The sequence below is a fragment of the Oncorhynchus kisutch genome, unplaced genomic scaffold, assembly GCF_002021735.2.
Source record: "Oncorhynchus kisutch isolate 150728-3 unplaced genomic scaffold, Okis_V2 Okis02a-Okis13b_hom, whole genome shotgun sequence".
NCBI classification, from domain to species: Eukaryota; Metazoa; Chordata; class Actinopteri; order Salmoniformes; family Salmonidae; genus Oncorhynchus; species Oncorhynchus kisutch.
This window is the reverse complement of record NW_022261979.1, coordinates 11,604,083-11,630,817: the sequence shown is the minus strand read 5'-3', so window position 1 is coordinate 11,630,817 and position 26,735 is coordinate 11,604,083. Positions and strand designations below refer to the sequence as shown.

At 46.2% G+C, this 26,735-nt stretch overlaps 1 protein-coding gene across 1 annotated transcript in view; it reads left to right on the top strand.

Annotated features, from left to right (window-relative positions):
• LOC116359260 (CUB and sushi domain-containing protein 3-like) overlaps positions 1-26,735 on the top strand; it is a 547,528-nt gene that overhangs the window by 173,510 nt on the left and 347,283 nt on the right. Inside the window, 4 exon segments of the mRNA XM_031811826.1 lie at positions 2,443-2,637; positions 5,206-5,344; positions 8,264-8,451; positions 11,629-11,817. Coding sequence (XP_031667686.1) covers positions 2,443-2,637; positions 5,206-5,344; positions 8,264-8,451; positions 11,629-11,817 — 711 coding nt within the window.

Sequence of the window (26,735 nt, the reverse complement as noted above, 5' to 3'; positions counted from 1 at the left end):
TAGTGTCTGTTCTCCTCTGTCAAGGCAGTGCAGTCCCTTAGAGGAGGTATTGTGGTTCTGAGACCTACTGTAGGCTACCTTAGTGTCTGTTCTCCTCTGTCAAGGCAGTGCAGTCCCTTAGAGGAGGTATTGTGGTTCTGAGACCTACTGTAGGCTACCTTAGTGTCTGTTCTCCTCTGTCAAGGCAGTGCAGTCCCTTAGAGGAGGTATTGTGGTTCTGAGACCTACTGTAGGCTACCTTAGTGTCTGTTCTCCTCTGTCAAGGCAGTGCAGTCCCTTAGAGGAGGTATTGTGGTTCTGAGACCTACTGTAGGCTACCTTAGTGTCTGTTCTCCTCTGTCAAGGCAGTGCAGTCCCTTAGAGGAGGTATTGTGGTTCTGAGACCTACTGTAGGCTACCTTAGTGTCTGTTCTCCTCTGTCAAGGCAGTGCAGTCCCTTAGAGGAGGTATTGTGGTTCTGAGACCTACTGTAGGCTACCTTAGTGTCTGTTCTCCTCTGTCAAGGCAGTGCAGTCCCTTAGAGGAGGTATTGTGGTTCTGAGACCTACTGTAGGCTACCTTAGTGTCTGTTCTCCTCTGTCAAGGCAGTGCAGTCCCTTAGAGGAGGTATTGTGGTTCTGAGACCTACTGTAGGCTACCTTAGTGTCTGTTCTCCTCTGTCAAGGCAGTGCAGTCCCTTAGAGGAGGTATTGTGGTTCTGAGACCTACTGTAGGCTACCTTAGTGTCTGTTCTCCTCTGTCAAGGCAGTGCAGTCCCTTAGAGGAGGTATTGTGGTTCTGAGACCTACTGTAGGCTACCTTAGTGTCTGTTCTCCTCTGTCAAGGCAGTGCAGTCCCTTAGAGGAGGTATTGTGGTTCTGAGACCTACTGTAGGCTACCTTAGTGTCTGTTCTCCTCTGTCAAGGCAGTGCAGTCCCTTAGAGGAGGTATTGTGGTTCTGAGACCTACTGTAGGCTACCTTAGTGTCTGTTCTCCTCTGTCAAGGCAGTGCAGTCCCTTAGAGGAGGTATTGTGGTTCTGAGACCTACTGTAGGCTACCTTAGTGTCTGTTCTCCTCTGTCAAGGCAGTGCAGTCCCTTAGAGGAGGTATTGTGGTTCTGAGACCTACTGTAGGCTACCTTAGTGTCTGTTCTCCTCTGTCAAGGCAGTGCAGTCCCTTAGAGGAGGTATTGTGGTTCTGAGACCTACTGTAGGCTACCTTAGTGTCTGTTCTCCTCTGTCAAGGCAGTGCAGTCCCTTAGAGGAGGTATTGTGGTTCTGAGACCTACTGTAGGCTACCTTAGTGTCTGTTCTCCTCTGTCAAGGCAGTGCAGTCCCTTAGAGGAGGTATTGTGGTTCTGAGACCTACTGTAGGCTACCTTAGTGTCTGTTCTCCTCTGTCAAGGCAGTGCAGTCCCTTAGAGGAGGTATTGTGGTTCTGAGACCTACTGTAGGCTACCTTAGTGTCTGTTCTCCTCTGTCAAGGCAGTGCAGTCCCTTAGAGGAGGTATTGTGGTTCTGAGACCTACTGTAGGCTACCTTAGTGTCTGTTCTCCTCTGTCAAGGCAGTGCAGTCCCTTAGAGGAGGTATTGTGGTTCTGAGACCTACTGTAGGCTACCTTAGAGTCTGTTCTCCTCTGTCAAGGCAGTGCAGTCCCTTAGAGGAGGTATTGTGGTTCTGAGACCTACTGTAGGCTACCTTAGTGTCTGTTCTCCTCTGTCAAGGCAGTGCAGTCCCTTAGAGGAGGTATTGTGGTTCTGAGACCTACTGTAGGCTACCTTAGTGTCTGTTCTCCTCTGTCAAGGCAGTGCAGTCCCTTAGAGGAGGTATTGTGGTTCTGAGACCTACTGTAGGCTACCTTAGTGTCTGTTCTCCTCTGTCAAGGCAGTGCAGTCCCTTAGAGGAGGTATTGTGGTTCTGAGACCTACTGTAGGCTACCTTAGTGTCTGTTCTCCTCTGTCAAGGCAGTGCAGTCCCTTAGAGGAGGTATTGTGGTTCTGAGACCTACTGTAGGCTACCTTAGTGTCTGTTCTCCTCTGTCAAGGCAGTGCAGTCCCTTAGAGGAGGTATTGTGGTTCTGAGACCTACTGTAGGCTACCTTAGTGTCTGTTCTCCTCTGTCAAGGCAGTGCAGTCCCTTAGAGAAGGTATTGTGGTTCTGAGACCTACTGTAGGCTACCTTAGTGTCTGTTCTCCTCTGTCAAGGCAGTGCAGTCCCTTAGAGGAGGTATTGTGGTTCTGAGACCTACTGTAGGTTAGCAGGGGGAGAGTTAGCTTATCTTTTCACATAAAGAAAGTTATCTTTTTTTTGTGCCACATTTCTGTGTCCTCCTTTTTGAAATGTCTTATTTCTCATCAGACATTATATATCATGTTCTCTCTCTCTCTCTCTCTCTGTCCCTCCCTCCCTCCCTCCCTCCCTCCCTCCCTCCCTCCCTCCCTCCCTCCCTCCCTCCCCTTCAGCATTTGGCCACAACGAGTGTCCGGACCCAGGCGTCCCTCTGAACGCCAGACGGTTCGGGGACAGTTTCCAGCTGGGTAGCTCTGTCTCTGTGGTTTGTGAGGAGGGTTTCATCAAGACCCAGGGCACTGACACTATCACCTGCCAGCTGGAGGGGGGCAAGGTCATGTGGAGCGGACCCATCCCTAAATGTGAAGGTAACAACGATTCATTATTCACACATTTCCAATGGATGGGGATAGTGATATCCTTCAGTTATACCGCACCAGAACATACTCTAAATGTGAAGGACTACAGAGGATGATTTGTAAAGTTATTTCATGTGAGGATGAATGTTTCCTATCTATCAACTATGTATTGTTACCCCTCCTGTGACCTGTAAGTGTCTGATAACAGGGCTGTAGCCATAATAATAATTGTCGTAAGGCAGAGCGGACAATCCTTTTAGTTCGAGGGCCACGTCAGGAACTCCCCAAATTCAACGCAGTTATAGATGTTTAACCAATTTAGTTGTCAAAGTCAATTTGCAGGACAGAAAAGGGGCAGCTATTTCAAAAATATATTATAACATTATAATTCCTCCATACTTTCTACATGGTTTTATACTTCATCAAGTGCAAGCAGAAGTCGTTTTTTAATTCCTAAATCCACAGAGGGAGAGAGGGAGGCAGTGATCTGCTATACTGTTAGAGATGTATCTACTGGAGTAGAGGAACCTGGTGTAGAGTCAGAGAGATGTATCTACTGTAGTAGAGGAACCTGGTGTAGAGTCAGAGAGATGTATCTACTGTAGTAGAGGAACCTGGTGTAGAGTCAGAGAGATGTATCTACTGTAGTAGAGGAACCTGGTGTAGAGTCAGAGAGATGTATCTACTGGAGTAGAGGAACCTGGTGTAGAGTCAGAGAGATGTATCTACTGGAGTAGAGGAACCTGGTGTAGAGTCAGAGAGATGTATCTACTGGAGTAGAGGAACCTGGTGTAGAGCCAGGGGATGAGAGATGTATCTACTGGAGTAGAGGAACCCCGTGTAGAGTCAGAGAGATGTATCTACTGGAGTAGAGGAACCTGGTGTAGAGTCAGAGAGATGTATCTACTGGAGTAGAGGAACCTGGTGTAGAGTCAGAGAGATGTATCTACTGTAGTAGAGGAACCTGGTGTAGAGTCAGAGAGATGTATCTACTGTAGTAGAGGAACCTGGTGTAGAGTCAGAGAGATGTTTCTACTGTAGTAGAGGAACCCGGTGTAGAGCCAGAGAGATGTATCTATTGTAGTAGAGGAACCTGGTGTAGAGTCAGAGAGATGTATCTACTGTAGTAGAGGAACCTGGTGTAGAGTCAGAGAGATGTATCTACTGTAGTAGAGGAACCTGGTGTAGAGTCAGGTGATAGACTGGAGATGTTGGTTTTATTCCTACTACAACAACTGCTTATTGTCTGTTGGTTTATGGCAACAACACTTGTTTTTTATTCAATGCATCACAATACAAAGTTAAATGTTGCAATGAATTAAAACCGAGTGTAGTTGCCATATATCTGAGACAATAAGCAGAAAAATACAACATCTCCAGTCTATCCCCTGACTCTACACCAGGTTCCTCTACTACAGTAGATACATCTCTCATCCCCTGACTCTACACCAGGTTCCTCTACTCCAGTAGATACATCTCTCTGACTCTACACCAGGTTCCTCTACTACAGTAGAAACATCTCTCTGGCTCTACACCAGGTTCCTCTACTCCAGTAGATACATCTCTCTGACTCTACACCAGGTTCCTCTACTACAGTAGATACATCTCTCTGGCTCTACACCAGGTTCCTCTACTGCAGTAGATACATCTCTCTGGCTCTACACCAGGTTCCTCTACTACAGTAGATACATCTCTCATCCCCTGGCTCTACACCAGGTTCCTCTACTGCAGTAGATACATCTCTCTGGCTCTACACCAGGTTCCTCTACTACAGTAGATACATCTCTCTGGCTCTACACCAGGTTCCTCTACTACAGTAGATACATCTCTCATCCCCTGACTCTACACCAGGTTCCTCTACTACAGTAGATACATCTCTCATCCCCTGACTCTACACCAGGTTCCTCTACTACAGTAGATACATCTCTCTGACTCTACACCAGGTTCCTCTACTACAGTAGATACATCTCTCTGACTCTACACCAGGTTCCTCTACTACAGTAGATACATCTCTCTGTATGTTGGTCATGTCCTTAAGGTTGCAGGGAGGTGAGCAGCTCTAACAGTACAGCAGATAAATGCCTCTCTCTCTCCCTGGGTCGGTCCCAAATGTTACACTATTCCCTACATGGGGCCCTGGTCAAAAGTAGTGCCCTATTTAGGGAGCAGAATTCCGTTCGGAATGCATCCCCCGACCCATGTAGTAGATGCTATATCATATATTTTCTCTCTCTCTCTCTCTCTCTCTCTCTCTCTCTCTCTCTCTCTCTCTCTCTCTCTCTCTCTCTCTCTCTCTCTCTCTCTCTCTCTCTCTCTCTCTCTCTCTCTCTCTCTCTCTCTCTCTCTCTCTCTCTCTCTCTCTCTCTCTCTCTCTCTCTCTCTCTCTCTCTCTCTCTCTCTCTCTCTCTCTCTCTCTCTCTCTCTCTCTCTCTCTCTCTCTCTCTCTCTCTCTCTCTCTCTCTCTCTCTCTCTCTCTCTCCCCACCCTCCCTCTCCCTCTCCCCCCCCCTCCCTCTCCCTCTCCCTCTCCCCCTCACTCCCTCACTCCCTCCCTCCCTCCCTCCCTGACCCTGTACAGCCCCATGTGGAGGCCACTACTCTGCTCTGTCCGGAGTGATCCTGTCCCCAGGGTGGCCTGGATACTATAAGGACTCCCTCAGCTGTGAGTGGGTCATCGAGGCGACGCCCGGACGCTCTGTCAAGATCAGTTTTGACAGGTCTGTATAACAGCACAGCAGCCAGAAGCCCAGATAGGGAATGACTCTCCAAAAAGTCAAGAGGCTAAAATATATCACTTTTTTTTTTCCTCTCCCAAAGGTTGATGCTCCTTGCTTTAGACTGGGGAAATGGTTTCAAAAGTCAGATGATGTATGTAACTCAATCCCCCAAATCAGATTAGACTGTACTTCAGATTTTTAGATTAATGTTATAGACAAAAGTATGTCTCCTTCAAATTGTCCATTACATTCTGTTGGGTACTTTTGATTGGCTGAATTGGGGCTTGATCCTGGATTGTATTTCAGATGTTATATTAATTACTATAGACTGCATTGTGTTTCTCTCAGTAGGCTGAAGACTGTTTTAAAATGTTATTGATGTAGAGCTCTGAGTTGGCTGATGTCATCTGTTTTTATACTGTAGAGGACTGGAGGGATGTAGAGCTCTGAGTTGGCTGATGTCATCTGTTTTATACTGTAGAGGACTGGAGAGATGTAGAGCTCTGATGTCATCTGTTTTATACTGTAGAGGACTGGAGGGATGTAGAGCTCTGATGTCATCTGTTTTATACTGTAGAGGACTGGAGGGATGTAGAGCTCTGGGTTGGCTGATGTCATCTGTTTTATACTGTAGAGGACTGGAGGGATGTAGAGCTCTGATGTCATCTGTTTTATACTGTAGAGGACTGGAGGGATGTAGAGCTCTGAGTTGGCTGATGTCATCTGTTTTATACTGTAGAGGACTGGAGGGATGTAGAGCTCTGATGTCATCTGTTTTATACTGTAGAGGACTGGAGGGATGTAGAGCTCTGAGTTGGCTGATGTCATCTGTTTTATACTGTAGAGGACTGGAGAGATGTAGAGCTCTGATGTCATCTGTTTTATACTGTAGAGGACTGGAGGGATGTAGAGCTCTGATGTCATCTGTTTTATACTGTAGAGGACTGGAGGGATGTAGAGCTCTGATGTCATCTGTTTTATACTGTAGAGGACTGGAGGGATGTAGAGCTCTGATGTCATCTGTTTTATACTGTAGAGGACTGGAGGGATGTAGAGCTCTGAGTTGGCTGATGTCATCTGTTTTATACTGTAGAGGACTGGAGGGATGTAGAGCTCTGATGTCATCTGTTTTATACTGTAGAGGACTGGAGGGATGTAGAGCTCTGATGTCATCTGTTTTATACTGTAGAGGACTGGAGGGATGTAGAGCTCTGATGTCATCTGTTTTATACTGTAGAGGACTGGAGGGATGTAGAGCTCTGAGTTGGCTGATGTCATCTGTTTTATACTGTAGAGGACTGGAGAGATGTAGAGCTCTGATGTCATCTGTTTTATACTGTAGAGGACTGGAGGGATGTAGAGCTCTGATGTCATCTGTTTTATACTGTAGAGGACTGGAGGGATGTAGAGCTCTGGGTTGGCTGATGTCATCTGTTTTATACTGTAGAGGACTGGAGGGATGTAGAGCTCTGATGTCATCTGTTTTATACTGTAGAGGACTGGAGGGATGTAGAGCTCTGAGTTGGCTGATGTCATCTGTTTTATACTGTAGAGGACTGGAGGGATGTAGAGCTCTGATGTCATCTGTTTTATACTGTAGAGGACTGGAGGGATGTAGAGCTCTGAGTTGGCTGATGTCATCTGTTTTATACTGTAGAGGACTGGAGAGATGTAGAGCTCTGATGTCATCTGTTTTATACTGTAGAGGACTGGAGGGATGTAGAGCTCTGATGTCATCTGTTTTATACTGTAGAGGACTGGAGGGATGTAGAGCTCTGATGTCATCTGTTTTATACTGTAGAGGACTGGAGGGATGTAGAGCTCTGATGTCATCTGTTTTATACTGTAGAGGACTGGAGGGATGTAGAGCTCTGAGTTGGCTGATGTCATCTGTTTTATACTGTAGAGGACTGGAGGGATGTAGAGCTCTGATGTCATCTGTTTTATACTGTAGAGGACTGGAGGGATGTAGAGCTCTGATGTCATCTGTTTTATACTGTAGAGGACTGGAGGGATGTAGAGCTCTGATGTCATCTGTTTTATACTGTAGAGGACTGGAGGGATGTAGAGCTCTGATGTCATCTGTTTTATACTGTAGAGGACTGGAGGGATGTAGAGCTCTGGGTTGGCTGATGTCATCTGTTTTATACTGTAGAGGACTGGAGAGATGTAGAGCTCTGATGTCATCTGTTTTATACTGTAGAGGACTGGAGAGATGTAGAGCTCTGATGTCATCTGTTTTATACTGTAGAGGACTGGAGAGATGTAGAGCTCTGATGTCATCTGTTTTATACTGTAGAGGACTGGAGAGATGTAGAGCTCTGATGTCATCTGTTTTATACTGTAGAGGACTGGAGGGATGTAGAGCTCTGATGTCATCTGTTTTATACTGTAGAGGACTGGAGGGCCTGAATGGCCAAAGCAGATATATGTCCTGTCCAATTAAATTGCCTAATTAAATAAAGGTTAAATAAAAGAAGTATAAAAAAATGGTGAGATCTTAACAACGAAAAATTATTGGAAGCAATTGCTGTGTGAAGCATTTCTGGTCAGGATGGATGGATGGATGGGTGGGCGGGTGGATGGACAACGGCCATAAGAACGGATGATTGGGTAGAAGGGGTGGGTGGGTGGATGGATGGAGGAATTCATTAAGTAATTAATGAAAGAAAGAAAGAAGGATCTGCTTACGGTTTCAAACCGACAAATCAGACTTATACCTGCACACAAACCATGATACCTGTACCCTCTCCTCTCCTCTCCTCTCCTCTCCTCTCCTCTCCTCTCCTCTCCTCTCCTCTCCTCTCCTCTCCTCTCCTCTCCTCTCCTCTCCTCTCCTCTCCTCTCCTCTCCTCTCCTCTCCTCTCCTCTCCTCTCCTCTCCTCTCCTCTTCCCTTCCATCTCTTCCCTGTGTATCAGGTTCCAGACGGAGCTCAGCTATGACTTCCTGGAGTTGCATGATGGTCCCAACCTGCTCTCGCCTCTGATTGGCTCGTTCAACGGGACCCAGGTCCCACAGTTCCTGTTCAGCAGTAGTAACTTCATCTACCTCCTCTTCACCACCGACAACAGCAGATCCAACAGCGGCTTCAAGATCTTCTACGAGAGTGAGATAATAACAATATGTTTTTTTTATGGCGGTTCTGACAAACACATATATGGTACAAGTCTCCCATTGATATCAATTAATGGAAATAAGTTGAGACAACAACAAGCTCTATTTCCAAACCCATTATCTTGAGTTTTATTGAAGTTCAATGAATGATTTATGTGAAAGTCTGAGTTGTGGACGTACAGTCTTGTCTCAACTCTTAATGAGACCCTATGAGACTGTTCTGGATTCCTTCTTATCAAGCAGCAAACATACACACAGCTCTGATCAGTAAGATTAGGGCCACGACGGGCCCTACTTATCATGTACAATAGGTAGCCTGAGTTATATCTGGGTCGTAGAGTTTCCTGACTTCCTGTAGAATAAACTGACTTCCTGTAGAATAAACTGATTTCCTGACTTCCTGTAGAATAAACTGATTTCCTGACTTCCTGTAGAATAAACTGATTTCCTGACTTCCTAGAGAATAAACTGATTTCCTGACTTCCTGTAGAATAAACTGACTTCCTGACTTCCTGTATTTGCTCTGGAAAGCATTTCAGCTGCTAAAATGAAGAGAATGAGTGACATTTTCTCCACCATAAAATGATCTGTGGTACCCCCAGTTAGCTCAACACACTGCTATTGTATCGTGTACGCTAATAAACGAGAAGCAAGGGAGTGAATTTAATAAATTAACGAACTAGGAACAAAACAAGAAACACGAGCAGCGTAAGGACATTCAACAGAATCAATAACGCCTGAGGAAAGAACCAAAGGGAGTGACAGATTTAGGGGGATGGTAAATCAGGAATGCGATGAGTCCAGGTGAGTCTCATGAGGCGCAGGTGCGCATAACGATGGTGACAGGTGTGCGTAGTAATGAGAAAACTGTCGATAACGAGCGCCAGAGAGGGGGAGCAGGAGTAGACCTGACAGCCGTTGCTTCTTTCTGGATGGAACATTTATGGAATTTATTCATCCTGTCCCAAACTGGAACTATTGTAGGATTCTATCAATATGTAAATTAGGGCTGTCAAATGATTAAAATAATGAATCACAATTAAATCGCAAGATTTTCTGTCATTTCTGTTCGACATTCAACATTTTGACAATTAGACCCTACTGACCCAGAGTCAGGTGAAGCCCTTTATCTACTGACCCAGAGTCAGATGAGGCCCTTTATCTACTGACCCAGAGTCAGATGAGGCCCTTTATCTACTGACCCAGAGTCAGATGAGGCCCTTTACCTACTGACCCAGAGTCAGATGAGGCCCTTTATCTACTGACCCAGAGTCAGATGAGGTCCTTTATCTACTGACCCAGAGTCAGATGAGGCCCTTTATCTACTGACCCAGAGTCAGGTGAAGCCCTTTATCTACTGACCCAGAGTCAGATGAGGCCCTTTATCTACTGACCCAGAGTCAGATGAGGTCCTTTATCTACTGACCCAGAGTCAGATGAGGCCCTTTATCTACTGACCCAGAGTCAGGTGAAGCCCTTTATCTACTGACCCAGAGTCAGATGAGGCCCTTTATCTACTGACCCAGAGTCAGATGAGGTCCTTAATCTACTGACCCAGAGTAAGATGAGGCCCTTTATCTACTGACCCAGAGTCAGGTGAAGCCCTTTATCTACTGACCCAGAGTCAGATGAGGCCATTTATCTACTGACCCAGAGTCAGGTGAAGCCCTTTATCTACTGACCCAGAGTCAGATGAGGCCCTTTACCTACTGACCCAGAGTCAGATGAGGCCCTTTATCTACTGACCCAGAGTCAGATGAGGTCCTTTATCTACTGACCCAGAGTCAGATGAGGCCCTTTATCTACTGACCCAGAGTCAGATGAGGTCCTTTATCTACTGACCCAGAGTCAGATGAGGCCCTTTATCTACTGACCCAGAGTCAGGTGAAGCCCTTTATCTACTGACCCAGAGTCAGATGAGGCCCTTTATCTACTGACCCAGAGACAGATGAGGCCCTTTATCTACTGACCCAGAGTCCAATGAGGCCCTTTATCTACTGACCCAGAGTCAGATGAGGCCCTTTATCTACTGACCCAGAGTCAAATGAGGCCCTTTATCTACTGACCCAGAGTCAGATGAGGCCCTTTACCTACTGACCCAGAGTCAGATGAGGCCCTTTACCTACTGACCCAGAGTCAGATGAGGTCCTTTATCTACTGACCCAGAGTCAGATGAGGTAGGGAGGGTTTGGGGGGTGGATGTGTTATGTGGAGGGAGGGTGGTTGGGATATGGTAACATTTTTGTACTCATTTTCTTAAACTTATAACTTGTGAAAATAATATATAAAAAAACAAACAAACGTTTTTTAACAGCACTGCCCCTTTAAATCTTTTGACCTGAGAACTACAACAAAGACAATAGCTAAGAGAACTACAACAAGATATAGCTAAGAGAACTACAACAAAGACAATAGCTAAGAGAACTACAACAAAGACAATAGCTAAGAGAACTACAACAAAGACAATAGCTAAATGGAATGGAAGTTCTGTTCTGATTAAAATCAATGTGGGAAACTAGAGTTGGCAATCTAAACATTCTCATTTGATTAGTTAGTTAGCTAGCTAGCTAACATTAGCATAAATAGCTAGCTAGCTAACATTCGCATAAATAGCTAGCTAGCTAACATTAGCATAAATAGCTAGCTAGCTAACATTAGCATAAATAGCTAGCTAGCTAACATTAGCATAAATAGCTAGCTAACATTAGCATAAATAGCTAGCTAGCTAACATTAGCGTAAATAGCTAGCTAACATTAACATAAATAGCTAGCTAACATTAGCATAAATAGCTAGCTACTTCAGTGCAAATTATGTTTTTTTTGCTGTAATCTAAAGAAATGCCTGGGAATGTGTTTATAGTTGAACTTTCTGTAAGTTTTCCTTAAAACTGCCAACTGAGCTGCCCACTGAGCTGATACCAAGAGCACAGCAGAGCAAAGAGCATGTTGTGTGTTGCGCTCAAAACGGTCCCTGAGGAAACAAATACCTTTGCTAAAGTTAAAGCGTTATTAAGACATGAACCTGGACAGGCCCAAAGTATAAATTGACCCAGAGTCAGATGAAGCCCGTCATTGAAAATAAGAATGTGTTCTTAACTGACTTGCCTAGTTAAATAAAGGTAAAATAAAAATAAATAATAATGTATTTTTTAACCTTGGCTCCTACCAGTTGTGACGTTGGACACATCATCATGCATGGACCCTGGGATCCCGGTGAACGGTGTGCGGTACGGCCATGACCTGGCCATCGGGTCCACGGTGTCATTCCAGTGTGAGCAGGGATACAGGCTCAGTCATGAGGAACCGCTGGTCTGTGGGAAAAACCACTGGTGGAGCCATCCTCTGCCCACATGTGACGGTATGTTAGCCTCTATAACAGGGGGATTTACAATCTGATCTTTACAAGGTCCGGACTACTGCTGCTTTTCTGTTATACCTAATCATTAATATCACCCACCTGGTGTCCCAGGTCTAAACCAGTCCCTGATTAGAGGGGAATCACCCACCTGGTGTCCCAGGTCTAAATCAGTTCCTGATTAGAGGGGAATCACCCACCTGGTGTCCCAGGTCTAAATCAGTCCCTGATTGGAGGGGAATCACCCACCTGGTGTCCCAGGTCTAAATCAGGCCCTGATTAGAGGGGAATCACCCACCTGGTGTCCCAGGTCTAAATCAGTCCCTGATTAGAGGGCAATCACCCACCTGGTGTCCCAGGTCTAAATCAGGCCCTGATTAGAGGGGAATCACCCAACTCGTGTCCCAGGTCTAAATCAAGCCCTGATTAGAGGGGAATCACCCACCTGGTGTCCCAGGTCTAAATCAGTCCCTGATTAGAGGGGGATCACCCACCTGGTGTCCCAGGTCTAAATCAGTCCCTGATTAGAGGGGAATCACCCACCTGGTGTCCCAGGTCTAAATCAGTCCCTGATTAGAGGGGAATCACCCACCTGGTGTCCCAGGTCTAAATCAGTACCTGATTAGAGGGGAATCACCCACCTGGTGTCCCAGGTCTAAATCAGTCCCTGATTAGAGGGGAATCACACACCTGGTGTCCCAGGTCTAAATCAGTCCCTGATTAGAGGGGAATAGCCCACCTGGTGTCCCAGGTCTAAATCAGTCCCTGATTAGAGGGGAATCACCCACCTGGTGTCCCAGGTCTAAATCAGTCCAGGATAAAAAAAAGAAAACAGTAGAACTGGCTTCAAGGTCCAGATTGATGTGAGGGGGGCTATGTTATTTATAGTGATGGTATGTTACTAAATAGATAATGAATCTTTATTTGTCATCTCAATAATGCATAGCCTAGTCCACTGCCCACATATGATGCTATGGTTTAGATTATTATATCAAATGCTTGTGCTTCTACACCTGTATTGCTTGCTGTTTGGGGTTTTAGGCTGGGTTTCTGTACAGCACATTGATATATCAGCTGATCTAAGAAGGGCTATATAAATACATTCGATTTGATTAGATTATAATGTACGTAATCTCTGGGTTTAGATAATAACGTGTGTAATCTAGTTTAAGATATACTGGTGCAATCTTTTTTTACTTTAGCTAACACCTGCTTTAGCCAACACCTGCTGTAGCCAACACCTGCTTTAGCCAACACCTGCTTTAGCCAACACTTGCGTTAGCCAACACCTGTTTTAGCCAACTCCTGCTTTAGCCAACACTTGCTTTAGCCAACACTTGCTTTAGCCAACACCTGCTTTTAGCCAACACCTGCTTTAGCCAACACTTGCTTTAGCCAACACCTGTTTTAGCCAACACCTGTTTTAGCCAACTCCTGCTTTAGCCAACACTTGCTTTAGCCAACACCTGTTTTAGCCAACACCTGTTTTAGCCAACTCCTGCTTTAGCCAACACTTGCTTTAGCCAACACCTGTTTTAACCAACTCCTGCTTTAGCCAACTCCTGCTTTAGCCAACACCTGCTTTAGCCAACTCCTGCTTTAGCCAACACCTGCTGTAGCCAACACCTGCTTTAGCCAACACCTGCTTTAGCCAACACTTGCGTTAGCCAACACCTGTTTTAGCCAACTCCTGCTTTAGCCAACACTTGCTTTAGCCAACACTTGCTTTAGCCAACTCCTGCTTTAGCCAACACTTGCTTTAGCCAACACCTGCTTTAGCCAACTCCTGCTTTAGCCAACACCTGTTTTAGCCAACACTTGCTTTAGCCAACACATGCTTTAGCCAACTCCTGCTTTAGCCAACACTTGCTTTAGCCAACACTTGCTTTAGCCAACACTTGCTTTAGCCAACTCCTGCTTTAGCCAACTCCTGCTTTAGCCAACACCTGCTTTAGCCAACTCCTGCTTTAGCCAACTCCTGCTTTAGTCAACACCTGCTTTAGCCAACCACTGTTTTAGCCAACACCTGTTTTAGCCAACACCTGCTTTAGCCAACACCTGCTTTAGCCAACTTCTGCTCTAGCCAACGCCTGCTTTAGCCAACACCTGCTCTAGCCAACTCCTGCTCTAGCCAACTTTGTCAGAATGGTTAGCCGAAGAACAGACAGATATTTGACCAGGGTTCATATAATGGTATTCATACGGTTCAACCAACTTGTTCGTACCTTTTCACGTGATGGTATATAACTAAAGAGAAAATAATATTTTTGTTGTCGCCCCCACTCCTTACATATTTGTGTTTGTTGAATAGGATAGAGAAAGAGAAGATAGTGTGCTGAAATAGCAGTGGGCTGTATTGGTACACAGCACTTCAACTGGTAGACCACACTAGCAGTGGGCTGTATTGCTACATGCTGGTCATTTATGAACATTTGAACATCTTCGCCATGTTCTGTTATAATCTCCACCCGGCACAGCCAGAAGAGGACTGGCCACCCCACATAGCCTGGTTCCTCTCTAGGTTTCTTCCTAGGTTTTGGCCTTTCTAGGGAGTTTTTCCTAGCCACCGTGCTTCTACACCTGCATTGCTTGCTGTTTGGGGTTTTTGGCTGGGTTTCTGTACAGCACTTTGAGATATCAGCTGATGTACGAAGGGCTATATAAATACATTTGATTTGATCTGATTTACACAGCAGTTCAACTGGTAGACCACACTAGCAGTGGTCTGTATTGGTACCAGTTCAACTGGTAGACCACCCTAGCAGTGGTCTGTATTGGTACACAGCAGTTCAACTGGTAGACCACCCTAGGCCACAAATAGATCATTAGCTTAATGTGTTATCTCAATGAAGCTAGCCTGGTCTCATCTGGATGTGTCATCTCAATGAAGCTAGCCTGGTCCCATCTGGATGTGTCATCTCAGTGAAGGTAGCCTGGTCTCATCTGGATGTGTCATCTCAATGAAGCTAGCCCGGTCTCATCTGGATGTGTCATCTCAGTGAAGCTAGCCTGGACCCATTTGGATGTGTCATCTCAGTGAAGCTAACCTGGACCCATCTGGATGTGTCATCTCAGTGAAGCTAGCCCGGTCTCATTTGGATGTGTCATCTCAATGAAGCTAGCCTGGTCCCATCTGGATGTGTCATCTCAGTGAAGGTAGCCTGGACCCATTTGGATGTGTCATCTCAGTGAAGCTAACCTGGACCCATCTGGATGTGTCATCTCAATGAAGCTAGCCCGGTCTCATCTGGATGTGTCATCTCAGTGAAGCTAGCCTGGACCCATTTGGATGTGTCATCTCAGTGAAGCTGGCCTGGTCTCATCTGGACGTGTCATCTCAATGAAGCTAGCCTGGTCGCACCTGGATGTGTCATCTCAATGAAGCTAGCCTGGCCCCATCTGGATGTGTCATCTCAATGAAGCTAGCCCGGTCTCATTTGGATGTGTCATCTAAGTGAAGCTAGCCTGGACCCATTTGGATGTGTCATCTCAGTGAAGCTAGCCTGGTCTCATCTGGACGTGTCATCTCAATGAAGCTAGCCTGGTCTCATCTGGATGTGTCATCTCAGTGAAGCTAGCCTGGACCCATTTGGTTGTGTCATCTCAGTGAAGCTAGCCTGGTCTCATCTGGACGTGTCATCTCAATGAAGCTAGCCTGGTCTCATCTGGATGTGTCATCTCAGTGAAGCTAGCCTGGACCCATTTGGATGTGTCATCTCAATGAAGCTAGCCTGGTCTCATCTGGATGTGTCATCTCAATGAAGCTTGACTGGTCCCATCTGGATGTGTCATCTCAGTGAAGGTAGCCTGGTCTCATCTGGATGTGTCATCTCAATGAAGCTAGCCCAGTCTCATCTGGATGTGTCATCTCAGTGAAGCTAGCCTGGACCCATTTGGATGTGTCATCTCAGTGAAGCTAACCTGGACCCATCTGGATGTGTCATCTCAGTGAAGCTAGCCCGGTCTCATTTGGATGTGTCATCTCAATGAAGCTAGCCTGGTCCCATCTGGATGTGTCATCTCAGTGAAGCTAGCCTGGACCCATTTGGATGTGTCATCTCAGTGAAGCTAACCTGGACCCATCTGGATGTGTCATCTCAGTGAAGCTAGCCCGGTCTCATTTGGATGTGTCATCTCAGTGAAGCTAGCCTGGTCTCATCTGGACGTGTCATCTCAATGAAGCTAGCCTGGTCTCATCTGGATGTGTCATCTCAGTGAAGCTAGTCTGGACCCATTTGGATGTGTCATCTCAGTGAAGCTAGCCTGGTCTCATCTGGACGTGTCATCTCAATGAAGCTAGCCTGGTCTCATCTGGATGTGTCATCTCAGTGAAGCTAGCCTGGACCCATTTGGATGTGTCATCTCAATGAAGCTAGCCTGGTCTCATCTGGATGTGTCATCTCAATGAAGCTTGCCTGGTCCCATCTGGATGTGTCATCTCAGTGAAGGTAGCCTGGTCTCATCTGGATGTGTCATCTCAATGAAGCTAGCCCAGTCTCATCTGGATGTGTCATCTCAGTGAAGCTAGCCCGGACCCATTTGGATGTGTCATCTCAGTGAAGCTAACCTGGACCCATCTGGATGTGTCATCTCAGTGAAGCTAGCCCGGTCTCATTTGGATGTGTCATCTCAATGAAGCTAGCCTGGTCCCATCTGGATGTGTCATCTCAATGAAGCTAGCCCGGTCTCCTCTGGATGTGTCATCTCAGTGAAGCTAGCCTGGACCCATTTGGAGGTGTCATCTCAGTGAAGCTAACCTGGACCCATCTGGATGTGTCATCTCAGTGAAGCTAGCCCGGTCTCATTTGGATGTGTCATCTCAATGAAGCTAGCCTGGTCCCATCTGGATGTGTCATCTCAGTGAAGGTAGCCTGGTCTCATCTGGATGTGTCATCTCAATGAAGCTAGCCCGGTCTCATCTGGATGTGTCATCTCAGTGAAGCTAGCCTGGACCCATTTGGATGTGTCATCTCAGTGAAGCTAACCTGGACCCATCTGGATGTGTCATCTCAGTGAAGCTAGCCCGGTCTCATTTGGAATTGTCATCTCAATGAAGCTAGCCTGGTCTCATCTGGACGTGTCATCTCAATGAAGCTAGCCTGGTCTCATCTGGATGTGTCATCTCAGTGAAGCTAGCCTGGACCCATTTGGATGTGTCATCTCAATGAAGCTAGCCTGGTCCCATCTGGATGTGTCATCTCAGTGAAGCTAGCCTGGACCCATTTGGATGTGTCATCTCAGTGAAGCTAACCTGGACCCATCTGGATGTGTCATCTCAGTGAAGCTAGCCCGGTCTCATTTGGATGTGTCATCTCAGTGAAGCTAGCCTGGTCTCATCTGGACGTGTCATCTCAATGAAGCTAGCCTGGTCTCATCTGGATGTGTCATCTCAGTGAAGCTAGCCTGGACCCATTTGGATGTGTCATCTCAGTGAAGCTAGCCTGGTCTCATCTGGACGTGTCATCTCAATGAAGCTAGCCTGGTCTCATCTGGATGTGTCATCTCAGTGAAGCTAGCCTGGACCCATTTGGATGTGTCATCTCAATGAAGCTAGCCTGGTCTCATCTGGATGTGTCATCTCAATGAAGCTTGCCTGGTCCCATCTGGATGTGTCATCTCAGTGAAGGTAGCCTGGTCTCATCTGGATGTGTCATCTCAATGAAGCTAGCCCAGTCTCATGTGGATGTGTCATCTCAGTGAAGCAAGCCTGGACCCATTTGGATGTGTCATCTCAGTGAAGCTAACCTGGACCCATCTGGATGTGTCATCTCAGTGAAGCTAGCCCGGTCTCATTTGGATGTGTCATCTCAATGAAGCTAGCCTGGTCCCATCTGGATGTGTCATCTCAGTGAAGGTAGCCTGGTCTCATCTGGATGTGTCATCTCAATGAAGCTAGCCCGGTCTCATCTGGATGTGTCATCTCAGTGAAGCTAGCCTGGACCCATTTGGATGTGTCATCTCAGTGAAGCTGGCCTGGTCTCATCTGGACGTGTCATCTCAATGAAGCTAGCCTGGTCGCACCTGGATGTGTCATCTCAATGAAGCTAGCCTGGTCCCATCTGGATGTGTCATCTCAATGAAGCTAGCCCGGTCTCATCTGGATGTGTCATCTCAGTGAAGCTAGCCTGGACCCATTTGGGTGTGTCATCTCAGTGAAGCTAGCCTGGTCTCATCTGGACGTGTCATCTCAATGAAGCTAGCCTGGTCTCATCTGGATGTGTCATCTCAGTGAAGCTAGCCTGGACCCATTTGGATGTGTCATCTCAGTGAAGCTAGCCTGGTCTCATCTGGACGTGTCATCTCAATGAAGCTAGCCTGGTCTCATCTGGATGTGTCATCTCAGTGAAGCTAGCCCGGACCCATTTGGATGTGTCATCTCAGTGAAGCTAGCCTGGTCTCATCCGGATGTGTCATCTCAGTGAAGCTAGCCTGGTCTCATCCGGATGTGTCATCTCAGTGAACCTTGCCCGGTCTCATCCTGACGTGCTCCAGCCAACTCCTCTCTGCTGTGTTTGTTCCTTTGAATGCCAAACACGTAACCTTCTCTCCAGCTCGGCACGACAACCATATTCAGACCAATCTGCTGCACATACAGATCTGGGCACAGGGTTTAAGGGTATTTATACGGTTCACCCAACATCTACTGGGCAGGGATTCAATTTTAATGTCACACCCTAGCAGTATTCCCGATGATGCTATACCTGTGTCCTTGAATTAATAAACAATCACTTTTGTTCCCGAAATGCACCAAGGAACGTTTTAAATATTTCAGAGGCGTATTTGGTAGATCGTCCCAGTCACCACACCTGTACAGGGACGATGTACTAGAGAGAAAGTGTGGGAGGAGACTGGCAGGAGGTAGAGTCATAGGGCTTTGATATACTAACACACGTTATACTGTATTATCTATAAGGCCCACTACACTTTACATCAAATTATATATATATATATGATATAGAGACAGAGTCTTCCTGCCACTCACCTCTCTACTGGGACAATATAATAGACATGGTTAGTTAGTAGAGTCTTCCTGTCACTCACCTCTCTACTGGGACAATATAATAGACATGGTTAGTTAGTAGAGTCTTCCTGCCACTCACCTCTCTACTGGGACAATATAATAGACATGGTTAGATAGTAGAGTCTTCCTGTCACTCACCTCTCTACTGGGACAATATAATAGACATGGTTAGTTAGTAGTCTTCTAATCACTCACCTCTCTACTGGGACAATATAATAGACATGGTTAGTTAGTAGAGTCTTCCTGTCACTCACCTCTCTACTGGGACAATATAATAGACATGGTTAGTTAGTAGTCTTCTAATCACTCACCTCTCTACTGGGACAATATAATAGACATGGTTAGTTAGTAGAGTCTTCCTGTGTAACGGCGTTCTTCGTTTGTTGAGAGAGAGTCGGACCGAAATGCAGCGTGATGGTTACTCATGTTTTTAATGAAAAAAGTGACGGTACATGAAATAACGAATAAATACAAAAACAACAAACGGAACGTGAAACTTATTACAGCTTATCTGGTGAAACTACACAGAGACAGGAACAATCACCCACCAACCTAATACAGCCTATCTGGTGAAACTACACAGAGACAGGAACAATCACCCACCAACCTAATACAGCCTATCTGGTGAAACTACACAGAGACAGGAACAATCACCCACCAACCTAATACAGCCTATCTGGTGAAACTACACAGAGACAGGAACAATCACCCACCAACCTAATACAGCCTATCTGGTGAAACTACACAGAGACAGGAACAATCACCCACGAAAGACAAAGCGAAACTCAGGCTACCTAAATACGGTTCCCAATCAGAGGCAATGAGAAGCACCTGACCCTGATCGAGAACCGCCTCAGGCAGCCAAGCCTACACTCGACACACCCCTAATCAACCACAATCCCAATGCCTACAAAACCCAATACGAATACAACACGTAAACCCCTGTCACACCCTGGCCTGACCAAATATATAACGAAAACACAAAACACTAAGACCAAGGCGTGACATCCTGTCACTCACCTCTCTACTGGGACAATATAATAGACATGGTTAGTTAGTAGTCTTCTAATCACTCACCTCTCTACTGGGACAATATAATAGACATGGTTAGTTAGTAGAGTCTTCCTGTCACTCACCTCTCTACTGGGACAATATAATAGACATGGTTAGTTAGTAGTCTTCTAATCACTCACCTCTCTACTGGGACAATATAATAGACATGGTTAGTTAGTAGAGTCTTCCTGTCACTCACCTCTCTACTGGGACAATATAATAGACATGGTTAGTTAGTAGTCTTCTAATCACTCACCTCTCTACTGGGACAATATAATAGACATGGTTAGTTAGTAGAGTCTTCCTGTCACTCACCTCTCTACTGGGACAATATAATAGACATGGTTAGTTAGTAGAGTCTTCCTGTCACTCACCTCTCTACTGGGACAATATAATAGACATGGTTAGTTAGTAGAGTCTTCCTGTCACTCACCTCTCTACTGGGACAATATAATAGACATGGTTAGTTAGTAGAGTCTTCTAATCACTCACCTCTCTACTGGGACAATATAATAGACATGGTTAGTTAGTAGAGTCCTCCTGTCACTCACCTCTCTACTGGGACAATATAATAGACATGGTTAGATAGTAGAGTCTTCCTGTCACTCACCTCTCTACTGGGACAATATAATAGACATGGTTAGATAGTAGAGTCTTCCTGTCACTCACCTCTCTACTGGGACAATATAATAGACATGGTTAGTTAGTAGAGTCTTCCTGTCACTCACCTCTCTACTGGGACAATATAATAGACATGGTTAGTCAGTAGAGTATTCTAATCACTCACCTCCCTACTGGGACAATATCATAGACATGGTTAGTTAGTAGAGTCTTCCTGTCACTCACCTCTCTACTGGGACAATATAATAGACATGGTTAGTTAGTAGAGTCTTCCTGTCACTCACCTCTCTACTGGGACAATATAATAGACATGGTTAGTTAGTAGAGTCTTCCTGTCACTCACCTCTCTACTGGGACAATATAATAGACATGGTTAGTTAGTAGAGTCTTCCTGTCACTCACCTCTCTACTGGGACAATATAATAGACATGGTTAGTCAGTAGAGTATTCTAATCACTCACCTCCCTACTGGGACAATATCATAGACATGGTTAGTTAGTAGAGTCTTCCTGTCACTCACCTCTCTACTGGGACAATATAATAGACATGGTTAGTTAGTAGAGTCTTCCTGTCACTCACCTCTCTACTGGGACAATATAATAGACATGGTTAGTTAGTAGAGTCTTCCTGTCACTCACCTCTCTACTGGGACAATATAATAGACATGGTTAGTTAGTAGAGTCTTCCGGTAGGATGGTAGGGGTTAGGAGGTAGGATAGTAGGGGGTTAGGAGGTAGGATGGTAGAGTTAGGGGGTAGGATGGTAGGGTTTAGGAGGTAGGATAGTAGGGGGTTAGGAGGTTGGATGGTAGAGTTTAGGGGGTAGGATGGTATGGTTTATGGGGTAGGATGGTAGGGGATAGGAGGTAGGATGGTAGGGTTTAGGGGTTAGGATGGTATGGTGGTATGGTGTTAAGAGGTAGGATGGTAGGGTTTAGGGGGTATGATGGTAGGATGTTAAGAGGTAGGATGGTAGGGGGATAGGAGGTAGGATGGTAGGGTTTAAGGGGTAGGATGGTAGGGTGTTAAGAGGTAGGATGGTAAGGGTTAGGAGGTAGGATGGTAAGGGGTTAGGAGGTAGGATGGTAGGGTTTAGGGGGTAGGATGGTAGGGTTTAGGGGGTAGGATGGTAGGGTTTAGGGAGTAGGATGGTAGAGTGATAGGAGGTAGGATGGTAGGGTTTAGGGGTAGGATGGTAGTGGATAGGAGGTAGGATGGTAGGAGGTTAGGGTTGATATTGTTACTGAGAGTGAACACATGGAGACAGTAGGGTAGATGTTAGGGAGACAGTAGGGTAGATGTTGTTACTGAGGGTGAACACATGGAGACAGTAGGGTAGATGTTGCTACTGAGGGTGGATACAGGGGGACTGTAGGGCAGATGTTAGGGAGACAGTAGGGTAGATATTGTTACTGAGGGTGAACACATGGAGACAGTAGGGTAGATGCTAGGGAGACAGTAGGGTAGATGTTGCAACTGAGGGTGAACACATGGAGACAGTAGGGTAGATGTTAGGGAGACAGTAGGGTAGATGTTGTTACTGAGGGTGAACACAGGGAGACAGTAGGGTAGATGCTAGGGAGACAGTAGGTTAGATACTAGGGAGACAGTAGGCTAGATGTTGTTACTGAGGTTGAACACATGGAGACAGTAGGGTAGATGCTAGGGAGACAGTAGGGTAGATGTTTTAACTGAGGGTGGACACATTGAGACAGTAGGGTAGATGTTAGGGAGACAGTAGGGTAGATGCTTTAACTGAGGGTGGACACATTGAGACAGTAGGGTAGATGTTAGGGAGACAGTAGGGTAGATGTTAGGGAGACAGTAGGGTAGATGTTGCTACTGAGGGTGAACACATGGAGACAGTAGGGTAGATGCTAGGTAGACAGTAGGGTATATGTTGTTACTGAGGGTGAACACATGGAGAGAGTAGGGTAGATGCTAGGGAGACAGTAGGGTAGATGTTGCAACTGAGGGTGAACACATGGAGACAGTAGGGTAGATGTTAGGGAGACAGTAGGGTAGATGTTGTTACTGAGGGTGAACACATGGAGACAGTAGGGTAGATGTTGCTACTGAGGGTGGATACAGGGGGACTGTAGGGCAGATGTTAGGGAGACAGTAGGGTAGATGTTGCTACTGAGGGTGGACACATTGAGACAGTAGGGTAGATGTTAGGGAGACAGTAGGGTAGATGCTTTAACTGAGGGTGGACGCATTGAGACAGTAGGGTAGATGTTAGGGAGACAGTAGGGTAGATGTTAGGGAGACAGTAGGGTAGATGTTGCTACTGAGGGTGAACACATGGAGACAGTAGGGTAGATGCTAGGGAGACAGTAGGGTATATGTTGTTACTGAGGGTGAACACATGGAGAGAGTAGGGTAGATGCTAGGGAGACAGTAGGGTAGATGTTGCAACTGAGGGTGAACACATGGAGACAGTAGGGTAGATGTTAGGGAGACAGTAGGGTAGATGTTGTTACTGAGGGTGAACACATGGAGACAGTAGGGTAGATGTTGCTACTGAGGATGGACACATGGAGACCGTAGGGTAGATGTTGCTACTGAGGTTGAACACATGGAGACAGTAGGGTAGATGTTAGGGAGACAGTAGGGTAGATGTTAGGGAGACAGTAGGGTAGATGTTGTTACTGAGGTTGAACACATTGAGACAGTAGGGTATATGTTAGGGAGACAGTAGGGTAGATGTTGTTACTGAGGGTGGACACATGGAGACAGTAGGGTAGATGTCAGGGAGACAGTAGGGTAGATGTTAGGGAGACAGTAGGGTAGATGTTGTTACTGAGGGTGAACACATGGAGACAGTAGGGTAGATGTTAGGGAGACAGTAGGGTAGATGTTGTTACTGAGGGTGAAGACATGGAGACAGTAGGGTAGATGTTGCTACTGAGGATGGACACATGGAGACAGTAGGGTAGATGTTAGGGAGACAGTAGGGTAGATGTTGTTACTGAGGGTGGACACATTGAGACAGTAGGGTAGATGTTAGGGAGACAGTAGGGTAGATGCTTTAACTGAGGGTGGACACATTGAGACAGTAGGGTAGATGTTAGGGAGACAGTAGGGTAGATGTTAGGGAGACAGTAGGGTATATGTTGCTACTGAGGGTGAACACATGGAGACAGTAGGGTAGATGCTAGGTAGACAGTAGGGTATATGTTGTTACTGAGGGTGAACACATGGAGAGAGTAGGGTAGATGCTAGGGAGACAGTAGGGTAGATGTTGCAACTGAGGGTGAACACCTGGAGACAGTAGGGTAGATGTTAGGGAGACAGTAGGGTAGATGTTGTTACTGAGGGTGAACACATGGAGACAGTAGGGTAGATGTTGCTACTGAGGGTGGATACAGGGGGACTGTAGGGCAGATGTTAGGGAGACAGTAGGGTAGATGTTGCTACTGAGGGTGGACACATTGAGACAGTAGGGTAGATGTTAGGGAGACAGTAGGGTAGATGCTTTAACTGAGGGTGGACGCATTGAGACAGTAGGGTAGATGTTAGGGAGACAGTAGGGTAGATGTTAGGGAGACAGTAGGGGTAGATGCTACTGAGGGTGAACACATGGAGACAGTAGGGTAGATGCTAGGGAGACAGTAGGGTATATGTTGTTACTGAGGGTGAACACATGGAGAGAGTAGGGTAGATGCTAGGGAGACAGTAGGGTAGATGTTGCAACTGAGGGTGAACACATGGAGACAGTAGGGTAGATGTTAGGGAGACAGTAGGGTAGATGTTGTTACTGAGGGTGAACACATGGAGACAGTAGGGTAGATGTTGCTACTGAGGATGGACACATGGAGACCGTAGGGTAGATGTTGCTACTGAGGTTGAACACATGGAGACAGTAGGGTAGATGTTAGGGAGACAGTAGGGTAGATGTTAGGGAGACAGTAGGGTAGATGTTGTTACTGAGGTTGAACACATTGAGACAGTAGGGTATATGTTAGGGAGACAGTAGGGTAGATGTTGTTACTGAGGGTGGACACATGGAGACAGTAGGGTAGATGTCAGGGAGACAGTAGGGTAGATGTTAGGGAGACAGTAGGGTAGATGTTGTTACTGAGGGTGAACACATGGAGACAGTAGGGTAGATGTTAGGGAGACAGTAGGGTAGATGTTGTTACTGAGGGTGAACACATGGAGACAGTAGGGTAGATGTTGCTACTGAGGATGGACACATGGAGACAGTAGGGTAGATGTTAGGGAGACAGTAGGGTAGATGTTGTTACTGAGGGTGGACACATTGAGACAGTAGGGTAGATGTTAGGGAGACAGTAGGGTAGATGCTTTAACTGAGGGTGGACACATTGAGACAGTAGGGTAGATGTTAGGGAGACAGTAGGGTAGATGTTAGGGAGACAGTAGGGTATATGTTGCTACTGAGGGTGAACACATGGAGACAGTAGGGTAGATGTTAGGGAGACAGTAGGGTAGATGTTAGGGAGCCAGTAGGGTAGATGTTGTTACTGAGGGTGAACACATGGAGACAGTAGGGTAGATGTTGCTACTGAGGATGGAGGGGGTAGGATGGTAGGGTTTAGGGAGTAGGATGGTAGTGGATAGGAGGTAGGATGGTAGGAGGTTAGGGTTGATATTGTTACTGAGAGTGAACACATGGAGACAGTAGGGTAGATGTTAGGGAGACAGTAGGGTAGATGTGTTACTGAGGGTGAACACATGGAGACAGTAGGGTAGATGTTGCTACTGAGGGTGGATACAGGGGGACTGTAGGGCAGATGTTAGGGAGACAGTAGGGTAGATATTGTTACTGAGGGTGAACACATGGAGACAGTAGGGTAGATGTTAGGGAGACAGTAGGGTAGATGTTGTTACTGAGGGTGGACACATTGAGACAGTAGGGTAGATGTTAGGGAGACAGTAGGGTAGATGTATTAACTGAGGGTGGACACATTGAGACATTAGGGTAGATGTTAGGGAGACATTAGGGTAGATGTTAGGGAGTCAGTAGGGTAGATGTTGCTACTGAGGGTGAACACATGGAGACAGTAGGGTAGATGTTAGGGAGACAGTAGGGTAGATGTTGTTACTGAGGGTGAACACATGGAGACAGTAGGGTAGATGTTAGGGAGACAGTAGGGTAGATGTTGTTACTGAGGGTGAACACATGGAGACAGTAGGGTAGATGTTAGGGAGACAGTAGGGTAGATGTTGTTACTGAGGTTGAACACATGGAGACAGTAGGGTAGATGTTAGGGAGACAGTAGGGTAGATGTTGTTACTGAGGGTGGACACAGGGAGACAGTAGGGTAGATGTTAGGGAGACAGTAGGGTAGATGTTGTTACTGAGGGTGGACACAGGGAGACAGTAGGGTAGATGTTAGGGAGACAGTAGGGTAGATGTTAGGGAGACAGTAGGGTAGATGCTGCTACTGAGGGTGGACACAGGATTCAGTAAGGTAGATGTTAGGGAGACAGTAGGGTCAATGTTGTTTACTGAGGGTGGACTCAGGGAGACAGTAGGGTAGAGCATAGGGAGACAGTAGGGTAGATGGTGTTACTGAGGTTGAACACATGGAGACAGTAGGGCAGATGTTCGTTACTGAGGGTGAACACATGGAGACAGTAGGGTAGATGTTTAGGGAGACAGTAGGGTAGATGTTGTTACTGAGGTTGAAACACATATACAGTGTACCAGTGGAGTCTATCTAATATCCCTCTACAGCTTCACATCAAGTGTGTCTAATACAGAGCTCCTGTCTGAGACCAGGTGTGCCAGACTCAAACCCACAAGCCTTGCCAACTAACACTCGGCTCATGTCTTAGTAAGACTTCATGTACGTTTGGCTCATTAATTAAACATTTGATATAATTTTGGGATGGTAGGGTTTGATTTCTGTGTGGTTTGCCTGAGAGGACTCGGCAGTATGGCAAATGGCACCCTTATTCCCTTCCCTATAGTGCACTACTTTTGACCAGGACCTATAAAGGGTAGTGCACTTACCATTAGGGATCGAGCTGAGGCCTTAAGGGTAGTGACTGCAGCTGTACAGCTCCAGGCATCATTATCATCCTCCCCAAAAAACCCTGCCTGGCAGTCATTGGCATTCATTACTTAGAAAACATGTCCTCCAGCACCAAGTTCAACTTCAAATATTTGTCTGCCAGATGATGTGTCTTCTGGGGGCATCTGCTTAACGCCAGCAGCCAGGTTTACAACAAAAAACAAAAAACATTTTTTATTTTTT